The sequence below is a fragment of the Rutilus rutilus genome, assembly GCF_951802725.1.
Source record: "Rutilus rutilus genome assembly, chromosome: 20".
Classification (NCBI taxonomy): Eukaryota; Metazoa; Chordata; class Actinopteri; order Cypriniformes; family Leuciscidae; genus Rutilus; species Rutilus rutilus.
The window spans coordinates 21,405,451-21,422,736 of NC_140225.1; the positions used below are offsets into that span (position 1 = coordinate 21,405,451).

Consider the following 17,286-nt stretch of genomic DNA (forward strand, 5'->3'; position numbering starts at 1 on the left):
CTCCATTGTTCTAGGTGAAAGAGTCAAAGGTCAACATTGCTCTGCGGCCACACTTGGTGGAATCACGGTTTTCTCATTATTCAGAGAATCCAAAACAATCCTGTTTACAGAAGTGAGGAATTGGGAAGCCACTCTTATCTCGAAAAAAGGAACTTGCGCTTGAACAAAGACACAAAAGGCCACAGGAAGAATAAAAACACAGCAGTGTCACGCAAGCCTGACCCCATTATAAAGTCATCCTAGTGACAACAGCAGGCAGCAGAGCAGTGCAATCTGGGAACAGTGCATTTAAATCAGTATCACAAAATCATCTTAACTACACATTAAACAACCTTGACTATCAAAAGGCAGCTTGAATTATTCATAGGTTTAGTGGCAAACCTGACATTTACTTGCGTTTCAACCTGACTGAAAACACAGCTAAATGCTAGTAGGGAAAGCATTGCTGATTTTCTTTGCAAAAAACAAACAAAAACACGGAATAAAAGCAGACTGAGATATAAAAAGACCAAGAATAATTCTGATTTATGAGCCAGACATGTATTCAATCTAAGAACATCAATGTTAAACTGATTTAAGATTTAACATTTTTCAGAATAAATCACTAGTGCATCACCTTTTTAATGCCTAGAGAAACTGGTTCTTGAGTGGTCAGTTCAAGGGATTGTTCACCCAAAAATGAAAATTCTATCATTATTTATTCACCTTCATGTATGATTTTGTTTCTCTGTGGAACACAAAATAGGATATTTTGAGGAACGTTGGGAACCAATTAACATTAGAGCCCATTGAATTCCATTATATACACAAAACACACAGACATTTCTCAAAATATCTTCTTTTGTGCTCAACAGAAGAAAGTCAATTATGGAATGTTGTAAGGTTTAGTAAATGATGACAGAATTGTAATTGTTGTGCAAAGAAACCCATTAAGGCATCTATCATTACAATAGTCTTCAGAGAAATAGTCCAACCTGCTTTCGATTCGAAACTAAACTGCAACTAAAGTACAACAAAGATCAACGCTGCACCCAACCACTAACCGTCATGCTTGGGTGGCCTTTTCATTTGACATATGACATTTCAGATTCTATATTGCAAACAAGAAACAAAAGCTGGCGTCAGCTTCAGGCGATCCATCACAGAGATTTCCTTGTCACACCTTCGCAAGAAAGATTTCAGTCAACTCTTGATGCAAGAGTTTGAGTCGTCCTACTGTGGCATGAACAAAACTCATCAAAAGATTAGTCAAAAGTCCTCTTAAGTTAATGATAATAAGCAAAACTGCTGTATTGCTTGAGAAAAATATAACAAACCCTATAGGGTAGAAATGTTTACAATCAGATTTTAGATGAGAATAGACATGCTACTGAACTTTACATGCAACTGCTTCGAAAAGGGCCATAATCTCTGAATCAACACCAAACACAGGTTTTTTGAATAGAAAATCTGCTAAAACTACAGTATAAATGATGGAAAACGTATTTGAGGAACATCTGGAAGGTGCAGCACAGTGTTACAGTGTTACTGGCTTTAGTTCCATCCAATCATTGATTTGAAGGGAAGGGCCTCTGCAGTCCAACTGGGCTCTTATTGGCCGAAAAGTTGGATGGTTATTTCACCCAATCACAACAGACCCATTTGTATAAACAGGAAAGGCACAAGGAAATGTGCATTTAAACCCACAGTTCCGTAGACGATATAACGATATGGCAATTCCACCTCCATGTGCTGCCTGGCCTTCCGAACGTCGCCGCTGGGAATCCCGAAGAGCCAGCAGACGAGCGGGATGGTGAGAGCCTTCATTACGGCTCTGGTCGTCAGGAGAATGAGGACACCCAGGACAAAGCGGAGTAGACAGAGAGCGAACAGGCTGAGAGTGATAGATGGGGGCTGCAGGGGTAACATCGATGCAGGTGGGTCCGGCAATAGGCCCAGATGGTAGTTGACGTGGGATGCCAAGGCGATACCCGCACCAGAGCCCAGGATTTGGGCGGTGTCGCCGCGTGATGTGCTCCAGGTGTCCAAGGTGAAGGAGAAGAGACCCAGACCCACGTGAAGAGAGATGATGATTAGCGGGGCGTAGGGATGGGTGCGGTTGAAGGTGTCAATGATCTCCAGAGCAGGACTGAAGACCACTACGATCAGCAAACTGTACAGGAAACCGGCAATGATGTCCTGAAGAAGACAAATACAAATACAGTAACGTCAAACCACAGGAATAAAAAGAAAACAGATGAAGGTGCAATGCAGAGAAAAAAAGAAAGAAAAGAAATTAAAACAGGCTGACAGAGAAATGTACATATTTAACTAATACTTTTTTCACGTGTAAATCTATAAAGGAAATATGACCTAATAATAAACTAATTCATTCTAAAAACTAGGGCTGTAATCTCCCAGTCGATTAGTCGATTATTGGTCGATACATTCTGGCTCGACCAAAATTCTGATTGGTCGATTTTTTGCTGCGTTCATTTCATCAGTTTTGCCGCGTTCATTTCATCAGGTGGAAAGCACTAATTGTTAATGGGGGTGTTTTCAGAGCACCCCTGTTTCACAGGCAACAGTCTGTCTTCAGAACACCCCCCTTGTTTTCACTTCTTTTGGATTAGCCCAACCCACTGGTGAAGAGAGACAGACTGAAGAAAGTAGGCTACTAGAAGGTTTGCTGAATATTATTTATTTAATTGTGAGAGCGTTTAATTCATAGTCAGTCAGTCCTCTTCTACCATGTCAACAAAGACATCGGCAGTGTGGCAGCATTTTTTTTTAAGTTAATAATCTATTCGTGTCTCTATTCTATGAACTTGAGCTCCACAGAGCGGCTGCACACAGAGCGGCTAAATGATAGATTGACAAAAACAATTGTCTAAATTATGTTGCATATTCCTCAAAAGTTCTTGTGATGATATCACTAGTTGACAACAGTACTATTTTCGGAAATCATAGGCTATGATATTGCGCAGGTGCACGTGATGCAACGCTGTCAGAGCCGACAGACTCGTGTGTCAGACTCATTTCAGTGCAAAATAATTTGGTCAATTTAATATACTGCAAATAGCCTACTAGTTTTTTATGTTTATTTATAATTCATTTAGGCGGACAACAAGGCTACCAAGTACTGCGCACAGTGCGCAGCTAATTAATTTAACGTTTTTTTTCCTAACGTCAATTTTAGTCGAAAATTTCAGGACTTCAGTCGACCAAGACATCCAAATCAGTACAGTACACTCCAGCGGTGGGTGCGTCACAGAGTTAAGGCACGCACGGAGATGAAAATGGTATGTATGGACTTATCTAACTCTGGGGGATACGGTGAATAAGCTAAAGTCCCCAAAAGTCTGCGTGATCCTTTAAAAAGACATCAACTCTTGCATTGCATGTTTGGAAATTTTGGGGGCAGTGAAATGAAGGGAGGTGTGTGTTTGTTTGGGTTGATTTCAAATATAAAGTGTTTCTCAGAAATCGCTTACTGCACCTTTAAAACATCATTAATATGACACATATTAACTAGCCAATGTCCATTTACTCTCCCCTTCAGTCACTCATACAAACACACACTTAACCTAAACAACTCACCTCTTTCTTTCACCTATCAGTCATTAACCATGATGGGCTCACTTTCCACATCTGCTGTGGAACATGGATTCAGGGCTTTTGCATACGTGTACTTGTGAGTTTGTGTGAGATGGAGAGATATCCTATCTGTCTTTAGTCCTAGTGACTCTTTTTATCTGTCAAAATGTGAATCCGTGTCGACCGTCAGATGTATGGCATAGCTTTCAGCAAGCCATATTTGTGCAAGCAAATGAAATTAAGAAAATAAATAAACTCTATGAAAATAAGAAAAGGGCTAAAAATTACATTCCAGTAAAGATAAAGGAATAAAATCTAGAGATAAAAGCTTGAAAGATTAGAGCCACTCTGGGTCTTGAAACAGTCAATTTATAAATTTTAAAACATATTGATGATTTTGTGGTTGATTAGCAACATAGTCAAGATAAAAAAAAATGTAATAAGCATTTATTTGCCCATATCATTTCCCAAAGAGTGTCAGATCTGACAAGTTTCACAATCCCTTCTTGTCTATGAGAATGTTAAGACAATCTCACGGTTTCCATGGGAATAATCTCTAGGGCAACGGCCACTCATCCCCCCAACAGTTCAACCAGACAGATGAGGTCACCCTGAGGGCAACATTACCGCTTAGAGCAGACATGGAGCAGAACACCCAGATGAAACAACATTTTCAGGACTGAGGAAAAACCATGTCATCCAGACGGACAGACAACTCGCCAAAAGATTAAATCATTCAGTGAAATTACACCGTTTATTACAGTAATAAGATGATGTCAAACTTAAAACATCACCAATGGGATTTCCCATGTCTGAACACACATGTTTATAATGGATGGGGTTTATGGGGCAGCATCAGGCAACATGAGACATAAACAGATGGATATAGTTATACCAGGCCGCTCAGTCTATTCTAGTAGCCTCAAGTCATAAAAACTCACTTATTATTCAAGCCATATGTTATCTTCCTTCAAAATGACAAAACGTTCAGCAAAGGCATACTGAATTGACCTGCATTCACACTAAAAGAAAGATTAGATGAGTAAAGATAAAGATACACCAGGGTTTTTTGTTTCTTCCCAGCATGACACCTTAAGGTGAACATGCACACACACGCCCCATGAGGAACCTCATTACGATGCCTGGCCTTTATGAAAGCGGCAGTCTTCTTGAGGGGGTGGTTCATTATGATTTCACTTTTCTAACTTTAGTTAGTGTGTAATGTTGCTGTTTGAGCATATACAACATCTGCAAAGTACAACGCTCAAAGTTCAAAGCAAAGGAAGATATTTGCTTTTAAAGAAATCGTTTTTTAAAGGGGTCATATAATGGTACATGCACTTTTACAAGTTGATTGTACTGAAATGTGTGTTGGCAGTGCCTGTACACAACCATCATAAAATGATAAAAATCCATCCAGTGTTTTTTTTTAAATCTTCTTATATGTTTCCCCCTCTCCTGAATCAAGCTGTTCGATTTTGTGACGTCACAAAATCGACGCCCCTCCCTCAATGGTTGATTGACAGCAGCGTTTCAACACAGACCCGCCCTCGTGAGCGAGCTGTCAATCATAGCCCGCGCGGACCGGCGCGTTCAGTGTTGATAGCTGGAGCACTGAGTAGAATGGCGTCTAAGCGATTGTGGTGTTCTGTTCTTGGGTGTAATAACGAACACAGCAGTCATTTTGATGTTCCTAAATCCGAACCGCTGAAGACGCAGTGGCTGAGTTTATTTTCGAAGGGAATATTCCCCACGATCAACGTCAATGCTTTCATGTTTGCGCGAATCATTTCACCAGACTGCTTTACAAACGAGGGTCAGTATAAAGCTGGTTTTGCTAAGAAGCTGCTCCTGAAAAAAGGATCGGTACCAACTATTCATGTTCCTGCTGCACCTCCAGAAGAAGTGAGTGAGTGTAACGTTTTATTAATCTTTATATTAATCTTTGCAAATCGCTTGCTGCACGCTTCACGATGAATGCGGCTGTTTACACTCAGGGTACATTACGGCATGTTTTCTATGTATGACATTCTCAATATAATTCATAATCCCATGTTTATAATAAACAACGCGTTATGGTTATTGTGTTATTGTGTTACAAACGGTGTATGCACAGAACAGAGGGGCGGGGTGAGCAAAGCTCATTAGCATTTAAAGACACATGCACTTAAACGGCGGGCTGAAAACAGAGCTGTTTTTGACCAGGTAAAATGAGTGTTTTCTTACAATACTAATGAGAATTTTTAATTAAAGTTTATTACAAACTTTTAATTTAGACCCTAAAAAATCATATTAGCTTGTACAAAAATGACATTATATGACCCCTTTAAGGACAACAACAAACGGCTGGTAGGGACTACACGACATTCCTCCTGGGTTAGTGGCATCACTAAAATTTACATAAACCCTGGCAGTCCATATTGAGAAGAGGAGAGTTGTTGTAGTTCAGCACATTTGTGAGTCTGCTTAAGGTGTCGCATCCGTCTTTTCACATGCAATACTGTACGTAACACAAATGCAATAACATGTCACTCTGTAGGCATCTTACAACAGTTCCCACACGAGTGATTTTATAGATTATCATGACAGAATATGCTAATTGAAGATAGATATAAATTTATCAACTAACCACTCAGAAACGTCCTGTTGCATTCTACAGTACATGTTGTCACTTCTTGAGTCTCTCCATTATTGTCTGACTACGGTTTGGACATAAAAGGCAGAACAGTTTCTGACATTTTAGTGCTTGTCTGGAGCTGCTGACACACACACCAGCTCTTGAAGCTCCGCCCTCTGTGCCGGGAGCAGCAGCTCATTTGCATTTAAAGGGACACACGAAACAACACGTTTTTACAGACTCTCAAAAAGAGACCATTTTAACATGCTGTAAAAAATTATCTGTGGGATATTTTGAGCTGAAACTTCACATACACACTCTGGGGACAATAGAGACTTATTTTACATATTGTAAAAAGGGGCATTATACCACCCCTTTAAATCACATTTTTATTGTCTTGCCTGATAACTGATAAATGGAAGTGGCTACTGAAATATGCTATTTTACCTAAATAAACAAAACAATAAAAAAAAATATTAAATGCTACAAATGAATTTAGGAATCACAACATTATAATGTGCAGTATGGACATTTTTTTTAATTCATAATGAATTTGCATTTAACCCTCTTATTAAACTAATGTTTTCAGGGCTGGACTTGGACATCATTTCAGGCTGGGAAATCTCACACTCATCCAGGCCATCCCACACACCCACAACAATTTTGAAACCACAGACAACCCTATTTTTTGTATGGCTGTCACTTAAAAGAAAATAAGTCTAAATCCTTAGACTGTGCAAAATTATAAATTTTGTATATAATTATTAAGTTCTCTCTTGAACGTCTTCACTTCCCTTTTCCTTTCCCCTTTCTTCATTTTCCCTGATCTCTCTCCCTTGTGTATACTTTTTTTCTTGAACTATCTCCACTTTGTTGCAAAACAACCAACTAATTTGTTTAATTTAAGTGAGAAATAGATAACGGCAAAGGTAATCGAACTGTAAAACATATGGTTCAGATTTATCATGCATCCCAAAAAAACCTACACACTGCACCTTAAAATCTTTAATTATTAAATAAAAAATAATAATATGTTTTGTTTTCATTTTATTTTAATTTGTCTTACCAGTATGGAGTGCATGCCCATGTAAATGCGGCTCAAACACACCAGGAAACACCAGCTGAAGGCCAGGGAGAGACCCAGCAGCAGAGGATACTGTGGAAATAAACACACACTTTACTATGAGACAGACAACTTCTGCAAAATTTCACAATGAAATTCATCAGCAGTGGTGTAAATGTTAACCACTGGCTAGCTCAGAAATTTCTAACGTATTTTTAAAATGCAGATTTCCAATTTAGGAGTAAAACAAAGTCTTTTGTTAACATTCCATTCACATATTGATCTACAACATAAATTGCATACAGTCATACCTTAAAGTGAATTTTGAAACCTTTTTAAAAAGCGTTAAGCAATGTACAAGCTTGTCCATCACTGTACACGAATTACCAGCAAAGGATAGGACTGATTTGCTTTTATCTTTATTGCACACACATGACTACAGCAGATGGCAGATGAGAAAGAAGATCTGCCTGTCTCGCTCTCTGTCATTTCTGTGAGTTGTGTTATTATGGTTTGTACCAGACGTGTAAAATGTCCTCCGTAACACAATATTACAGTTTATGCACAGATGGTGTTCTAAGAATCAAGCAAACATACACACACACACACACGCACACGCACACGCACACGCACACGCACACAATGTCCTCATGTTTGGCTGTGGGCCCAGTGTCACAGTGACACCACAGCTAAGGCTAACCTGCTTTCATGAGGCTGAAGGGTATCTGTTCTGGATGTGTGTCCATATGTCTCAAGTGTCCATGGTAGTATCTATGACTGTACCATCCTCATCACTTGCTGCATAACACAATGTCATTTGCCCACAGACGGACCCCTCCTGTGGTAAAAACGCCCATACAACCAACAAACACTGAGGTCAAACCCTCAGCACACCATAAAACAACCACTTAACTACAATTACCACCCCACAAAGCAAAAGATGGTCAGGCAGATAAAAAAAAAGAGAGAGAGAGAGCCATAGCCAGCGGGAAACTTTAAAAAGAGCGGCTACACTCTCAACCCACTGCACTGGATAACAACATAAAAGACATTTTATCATAAACACTTTCTGTAAACTTGCTCATAATTATCAATAGCAGGACGTCTAGAATGACAATAACATTCAATATAAACACATTTTTATTCCTACTACTGTTCAAGATTTTGGGGTTGATTAAATGTTTTTATTTTTCAAAAGTCTCTTATGCTTACATGCATTTCTTTAACAAAAATACAGTAAAAACAGCAATACTGTGAAATGTTATTGCAATTTAAATGATATATTTGTTGCAATTTATTCTTGTGATGGCAAAGCTGAATTTTGTCACATGATCCTTCAGAAATCATTATGCTGATTTCCTGCTCAAGAAACATTTCTCATTCATTATCAATGTTGAAAACAGATGCTCCTTAATGTGTTTTGGAAACAGTGATACATTTTTCAAATAGAAAGTTTCAAAAGAACTGCATTTACGTGAAACTGAAATCTTTTGTAATATTACATGTCTTCACTGTCACTTTTGATCAATTTAATGCATCATTGCTGAATAAAAGTATTAATTTCAACAACAAAAAAGCATACCGACCACACGCGTTTGAACAGTAGAGCAGTTTATGCAGTAAACAAGGTATGTGAACCCCTTCTCAGGTTTACTCAGGTTATTTTAAAACATTAATTTGTATTAAATTGCTGAAACTAGGCTAATAGCTAAAAAGCAACACATTCCTACAGTCGTGGTTCATTCGGATTATGTCGTCTGGCTGTGTGTTTGCTGACCTACATCCCTCTCAGACAGATTACTGCAGTTTAAACACTTCAGCAGAGATTTACATGCACTAACGTCCATGTTTAAACATGTAGAGCGGTGGATTTACAGTGAAACCCCAGCTGCCAAGAAAATGACACAGCATGTAAAACCTCTGGCTGCTTTAACTCGGAAATTTCCATTCAGTGCAACATCATAAAGGGGAACAGGAGATTTCCCCCAAGCTCTGTGAAACTGGGGGTATTTTTCCAAACCTTCCAACCTCTAACTTCTGCGTTGCCTTGCAAAAGACATCCCATCCTAAATGAAAGAGAAAAGGAGAACTCATACAAACAGCTGCTATGTGAAATTCTCTTCTCAGGCAAGAGTGGTTTCAAAGACAGTTTTGTTCACTTAAGAAGTGAAGTATGCAATTGCTGCACCACTGGCATCACAAAACAGAATTGCAAAAATAATGACTATTATTGGTCAACAAACAGATAAAAGATAAGATCCATCACAAGAAAAGCATTACACCACCTATGCATTAAATAAATTACTAACTTTGAAGATACATTTCAAAGTGAACTCTAAAATTATGGAGAAGAGTCTTATGTCTGAAATAGGTTTTCTCTGACAGCAGAACATGAACATGCTGTAACACACACCTCTCTGGGGTCATACAGTGTAACCGTAGGGTAAACACTGACTCAAGAGAATCAGATAAACATCAGAGACACAACCATTAAAAGAACCAGAGATCCGAACCGCACCTCATGACCTGAGACCACATGACACAGACACTGGACCACATGCTGAACCAACTCACAGAGATCTTTTCCTCCCTTTCATCTGAGCCTCAGCTAACCTCATATGCTGACCATCTGCCTCTGATTATAGACTATGTGTGTGTGTGTGAGAGCTCTCTGCAGCTGTGTATGCTGGTTTGTGAGAGAAGATTTGATTTTGTGTGTGGGTGTGTGTGTGTGTGTGTTTAAGTGAGCTCTCTGCAGCTGTGTATGCTGGTTTGTGAGAGAAGATTTGATTTTGTGTGTGGGGGTGTGTGTGTGTGTGTGTGTTTAAGTGAGCTCTCTGCAACTGTGTATGCTGGTTTGTGAGAGAAGATTTGATTTTGTGTGTGTGTGTGTGTGTATAAACTATATTATAAATGATTCATGTATTGTGTCGGCACCGATGGCCTCGTGGTCAGTGTGCCGACATGTAGCTTTGTAACCGCTGCGCTCGGGCGGCCCGAGTTCTAGGCCCGGCTCGTGGACCTTTCCCGATCCCGTCCCCCGTCTCTCTCCCACCTCGTTTCCTGTCAAGTCTATACTGTCCTGTCACAATAAAAGGCAAAAATCACAGAAAAAACAATATACAAAAAAAATACAAAAATAAAAATGTATGATTAATGTGTCTAATTTCCATGATAACAGCATGATGGAGTCTGAAAATGTACAGTGTGTGAGTGTCAGGTCAGGGTCAAAATTACAATTTGCACCTAAAATTCATAGCCAAATTACAGAGGGGAGAAAACGATTTTAGAAAGATAGCAGCAGCCTTGAATTGTTTGTACACAGAGATGGGTAGGTATATTAATACGTTCTGTTGTCTTTAGTAATACTTGTTGCATTGTCAGTTCAAAAATGGGAAGCAGCATGTTTTTCATGTTTTTCCACCCAAAGTTGCCATGCCTGTAATAAAGTAATAATAAAGTAATAAAGATACCTCAATATATTTTTAGATTCTGGTTCTTAAAATTTTAAGGCTCTATATGGTCCAATCCCAGAGATATGGGGATCCCAAATTTGTGGATCCATGTGCAAATTGTTGAGCTTTACCCATTTTCAGTGGTTGTATCATTTCTATAGAAGTGCTTCCTAAAAGCATGCTTTCATGTAAAAACATTTTTATTGAAAACAGTAACTTTTTTATAATGCAACAAAGATTGTTAAAGTCAACAGATTTAACTAATAGACCTACTAAACCTCTGTGTAATAGTAAAATAATGATGCTGCCTATGAAGGTAAAATGATGTCATTGCAAGAATTGCATGCAATTGCTGGTAAGATTTATGGAAGTGTACATAAGATTGTAAGCGCAAATTAAATTTGCATGCCTAAGAATCTTTGGGAAAAAAATTATTTGCAGCATTTTACTGTTATTCGTTAGCCTGGCTAACATCAGACCTGGTCTGGGAACCACATGTTAATTTTCTCGTATTTGAGGCGTGGTTTACGAACGCCCTGAGCCGTTTATTGGGCGCTACGAATGTCTATCAAATGCGCCTGTACGTAGCTCATAGCCAATCGTTTCAATTATACAAGGTGACGCATGTAGAGCGACAGAAATTCGACGAGGAAGAAGACGAAATAAACTTGCGTTCTAAACTACTTAGAACACTATCTAAGGCTGCATCGAAAGGTAACTTCGCATCTGATGCCATGTTGGATCCATAGATATAAACAAACTGCTTCGGTGTGTCGCATAGACGTCGTCATCGTCTTGCTTCTCCCTCCCCGTTCTGTGATTGGTCTCCTCGCTGAGGCGAAAATCTGGTCCATGGAATCCAGGCTGCCTAGCAGCGTGAATAAAAATCGCGCTGCGCGCAAGGCAGCATGGGGAAACCCAGGCTAGTTATTCGTAAGTGTAATTCATGTATTGTGAAACTGCAGCTTGCTAACGCAAAAATAAATACGATCTGTATTCTTCTGACTTCCATTTTTCAATATGCAATGAGCTACCAGAAGTAAATGGTGCCATTGCATTCACAATATCATAAAATTATATCTAATAATAATAATAATAATAATTAAGTGATGATATAAGAAAAAGTAAAACAGAATAGCAGCGTGAAAGATGAGACAGAACAGGCATAAATCAGAATTGAAGTGAATGAGATAAGTAGAGGGAAGTCTGCTGATGACTGACGGTAAAGACACAAGTGAGTAGGCCAAAATCAATCTCAGCACCCTCAGATAAGACTAAACTAAACAACGCTGCCTTGAACACTCACTAGTCCCACTAGTCTCTAAAACCCAAAGCAAGGATTGGAGTCTCATGAAAGTTTCTCTGCATAACCTCAGGCTCAGTGGAACCAGAGAATATACATCTAAAATATACACAAAAATGACAATTCTGTCATGTTTTACTCAAGTAACTTATAGCAAAGAATGTCCAAGCAGCTGTTTGTTTCCGTGCAATACAAGTGAATTGGTGACCTAAAAAAATTAAAGGTCTATTCCTCACACAAAGCTATTATATTTGTTGGAATACACTAGCAAAGCACTGATGTTTTTAGAGCTTGACAGCCTCCAGTGCCCGTCCACTTTTACTGTATGGAAAAGAGCAGCATGAACATTATGCAAAACTTCTCCTTTAGTTTTCCATGAAAGAAAGTAAGTGCAGGTTTGGAAAGACATGACAGATCTTTCGTTTTAAGGAGAACTGTCCTTTTAAAGCATCTGTAAAACAGACTCAAATGAAGTCATTTTGAAAATGACTCACAAAATGAAGATTTGCACCTATAAACAACACCATGAGGCAACAGTTTATTTTATCATGTAAACTCTGACTCAGCAGAGTCACAGAAACTCTCAAACATTCCCAGATCATCTTCCTGCAAACAATCCAACTGAATCCTCCCAAATACAGTTTGTTTATTATAATATGAGCCTGTAGCCAACTTCTGAGGAATGTTACATAAAAGCGTAAAGGTTACAAATGCGTTAGCACTTTCAAGGGTCAAACCAGTCAATGTTGTTTGTGTATTCTAAAGGTCATTCTGTATTAGTTGGCGGCATTTCTCAAGAACAGTCTCATTACATAGTTAAAGACTGGTGCACCAACAATAGAATCATGTGGTTATATCACAATATAATATGTGGCATTTGTTCTTCATTGCTTTCTAGGTCAGAATAGTTTACTCTCACCCTCTCCTGATTTTACAATGTAAGGTCAATGTCATTACTTTGTAATAGGTGTTATCAGGTTGAGATGAGCTGCAAATTAACTAATAAGACACTCAAATAAAATTCTCTCTATTTTGATACAGCAAGACATAACAGAAAATAAGTCTGTAACACCTTTTTGTTTCACATTGTACATACGTTACCCTGTGTTAGAACTTGTTAGAGTTGGTTATACTTGATGAATAAAGCACAAATTTGAATACATAGCTTAACACAGGGTTAAAAGTGCCCTTTAAACAGGACCGGTTCACCTATTCATCTGAAAATGTCCTCAGTGCTGCATACAAATAAAAGTGTAATAAATAGACACAAAAATCAGAGAGAAACGGCTAGAATAACTAGTTATAGTGCGACCTCTGCATATCTATCATGTTACAGTGCTTGTGTAAATTTATGGATTACATAATACAACACTAATGTGGGCAGTGTCATTGGAGATAAAATACAAAATGCATATCTAAACTGATTCAATTCAAAATTGCACACAGCTTTGAAGCTGCCAGTAGGGAGAAAAACATGTTATGGTTGTTGTGGATGAATTTAAACATTAAAGCTTTTACATTTACAGGCATCAAGCTAAACTGCTAACTCTTCGTCAACCATTAATATATCCTGTCAAATAAAGGCCTAGTCCACACGTACATGGTTATTTTTATAAACTGAGTTTTTCCTCCTTCGTTAAAAAATAATAATAAAAAAAAAATTCGTGTCCACATATAAACATGCTATATAAGCGCTGTCAAGAGCATGCCAAACCAACAGGTGGCGATATAACCCTAACCGTAAAGCCATGTTGACCAATCAGAAGCCTGAAAAAAAAAAAAGAAGTTATTACTGGTTCTGGTCAGGGGGGCAGGGTTTCATATTATTTTGAAGTTTCCCCGAGCGCCGCCATTGGCTAGCGGACCCCCACCTGCTGTTAGCATCCCATTGACTCCGAATAACTTCACATCTGAGGCGTTTAAAGACTCCATTTGTCCATTATTTATTTCTAAAGAAACACGAAAATGTATAAAAGGCATAAAAGGAAAATGTATACAAGATTACCTTGTATCTTACGTTATGGCCCCGTAGAAGCAATTTTTGTAAAAAATAGGCTAACGATTGCGTTATAACCACGCGACTCTCTGTCGCACAGTAGAGAATTACCGTATGGACAGGAGGAGAAGCTCGCGGGCAATCGGGGGGACGTGGAGGCAAAATGACAAAATAATTAATCAGAAAACATAGCAAAAGTTGCTCCTGCTCCTAGTTTATGGACACCTCCTACTCACACTCTCCGTCTCTGGAAGTTTCAGAAGGGAATGATTCTGATTTCTCTTGGCACAGCTACTAGAAGACAGACGGGTTGCTCACGTCACATCTACGTCGTCAAGCTCAGTTTGAGTATGCGCAGTGCGCTCGACCCCCAGGAAGTAAGAGCTTCTAATTGACTTCACTTGTCTCCGTTGAATCTAATGGGGTCGCTGTGTCCAGTTTATATACTGTCTATGGTTCTGGTAGGCTAACAACATGTTTTCATAAGCAGTGACCTGCGTAGTATTGCATTCTGACACCTTTTTTCCACAATATAATTGGAGAACTGTGCATGTATCTCTATGTAATAAGCCCTGTTAGCACAGTTATTAGCAGCAATATTTTGGCTACGTTCGCCATTGCACAGATTCGCCTCATGTAAACAAAGGAGATAGGACAAACGGCCAAAGCGCATTGAAAAAAACGTGTTCGTGTGGATGTCATATGTCATTCAGATTTTTATAACAATAATATAATTTGTGTATAATGTAGCGGTACTATACAGTTATCCGGACCACATGTGATGACCTACCCCAACCCTGCCCCTAAACCTACCCGTCACTGGGGTTACGACCAACCAAGAGCGGTTGTGGTCACGTGTGGTCCGGATAACCGTATAGTACCAATGTAGCCTAATAGGTAATCGCGCGTTTAAACTTTCATACATAATCGAAACCTACTATAGCGCATCATCAACTATGTACTTGATATCAAGTACGTGATTTTGCGCTACAGGCTGCAGCGATGACTTCTTGATCTAAAGGGCTCCAAAGTGTATGTTGTATTGTTTTGTTGTTTAAACCATTATATATATAAAAAAACTTTCAAAGCTAGCTTGCTTTTGCTAGCCTCTCCGAAATTGCCTACTCTACCTTTAATGTTTCTGATAATTATAAGGGCACATGAATTTAAAACCAAATGTGCACAGACAAATCATTTATAATAAATACTGTAATATTCCATAAAAATAAGAATTTGTAAATATTTCATTGTTACTTTAAAATATATGAAGAGTTCAGATGCAAAAGCCTCTAAGTGCCATTTTAAATTTTCTTCTAGAATGATAATTTTTATCTAGCTCGTATATTTAAGTTCCGTAATTTCACTTAAATGGCAATGAAAATTACCTATTAATTATCATTTAAGTGAAATTACGGAACTTAAATATACGAGCTTGATAAAAATGATCATTCTAGAAGAAAATTTCAGATGGCACTTTAGAGGATCTGAACTCTTCATATGTATGAATGCCAATTAATAACAATATCTAATCAAGTGGCATCTGCAAACAAATAACACTAGAGCCTTTCCTCAGTACTAGTTCACTTCTAAATAGCAATAACTTTTTTCTTCAATCAAAGTGCATTTGTGTATGTTTTGCTTGAAAACTGTGCTTGTCTTCAAAATAAATAGACTTGTTTAAAAAAAATAATAATAATCTAATGCAATGAAACTCATTACTCATGATTGACATCACACACATCCAACTGTTATGTGCACACTCTGAATGGCGTGATGTTCTTACCTCCCATCGACCGTAGGTCAGCAAGAACAGGCACAAGGGTATGGCGGTCCCGGACATGGCATGAGTAGAGGGCATGCTGTACTCCGAGTTGTAGAACATCTCCACCTTTACCACCGGGGGCGAGGCAGGTCTCGGCCACCGGATCACATCTTTCGTGCACTGGCCGAGATACATGACCCACACCCAGACCACGACGAGCCGGCGGCTCACATATGCGTCTATGTTCCATATGAAGAACGGGAAGAATGAAATGTAGAACAGCTCGTTTCCAAGCTCGGTACCGAGCGTGAACAGGTAGAAGAGAAACTTATTCTCGATGATGAACTCCTGTCCGACGTCTCCGGTGAGAGAGTTTCTGCGCAACGGCTTCACCGAGGATCCCTGAGCGTCGTCCTCGTCCTTATCCCGTGGCCGCCCGGTTTCTCCCGCAGCTCCGTTCGACACGCCGTTATTGCGTTTCTCCCTGTCGGTCTCTGCTCCTGCTGGTCTACGGCGGGTGGCATCCCCGCCTCCGTTATCAACATCCCCGTGGCGCGTGCCCGTTACCCCGTTACTGATTTTGTCACGTGTGTCGGTTCCGCGCACCCCGCATAGCTGTTGGAAACGCGCGACGTGCTGAGGGTCCTGCAAATAGTGCATGAGCTGCACGAATCGCATTTTAAACCCCCCTGCCATGTTTAGCGACAGACTGCGCAAGTTGAAGCCACCTGGTAAGACCGGGATAAGCTGGAGCTACCGAGAGTGAACCGTGCTGTGGGTGTGGGTTATTAAACCATTCCCGTACTTATAATTACAAAACCCCGATCTAAACGAGACAAATAGACTTATAACAACTGATAAAAATATTCATTGACACATGAGGAGAAAATTAACACGAAAAAACTACTTATTACTGACCCCACGCCGTATCCGGTTACTGACAGATCCGTGCGAGCAATAGAAATACGGGTGGAGAGAACGAAGAAAGCAAGTTTAGGAGATTCAAAATGGGAGGGGCTTAGAAGCCGGTTATTGGCTGTGATTGGTCAGGTACCATGGTTCTAAATAAAAAAAGATTAATATTTCACCTCATCGATTTTTTTATATTAATTAAATACTATTTCATCCAATTATTGTCCCTACTTGCATTTTAAATAGTACCCAGCAGTTCCTGAAACATCGGAGAGCCAGCATTGTCACGTGGTGGCTGCTACTTTTCACAGAGCTAAAGGTTTGATTGCCAAATCTTGTTATTTTAGGATCATTTAAAAGATCTTGCGTGGGCTGGTTTAAACGCAGACGTCAAGTGCTAATCGTTGGGATTAATAGGTTTGAACGAAAATGCTTTTAGTGTAGGCTACATATGTCAACAGTAGAACCAAAAAGACATGATATTTTAATGCAGCTCAACGGGGAGTTCGGCTTCTTTGTGCCGCAAAGCGCCCTCTGGAGTAATTAAGTTAACTTTTGTGTAGGAAACGTTTAGCAACTCCACTGTTGCGGAGACGTTCACG

The 17,286-nt window shown here is 39.3% G+C and overlaps 1 protein-coding gene across 1 annotated transcript; it reads right to left on the minus strand.

Moving 5' to 3' along the window:
• Positions 1–1,267: 1,267 nt before the first annotated feature.
• sgpp1b (sphingosine-1-phosphate phosphatase 1b) lies at positions 1,268–16,743 on the minus strand. The gene is made up of 3 exons (XM_084392130.1): positions 15,794–16,743; positions 7,260–7,349; positions 1,268–2,178 (listed from the first exon to the last, which is right to left on the minus strand). The coding sequence occupies exons 1-3, from the start codon at positions 16,466–16,468 to the stop codon at positions 1,627–1,629; spliced, it is 1,317 nt and encodes a 438-aa protein (XP_084248256.1). The 5' UTR covers positions 16,469–16,743; the 3' UTR covers positions 1,268–1,626.
• Positions 16,744–17,286: the final 543 nt, after the last annotated feature.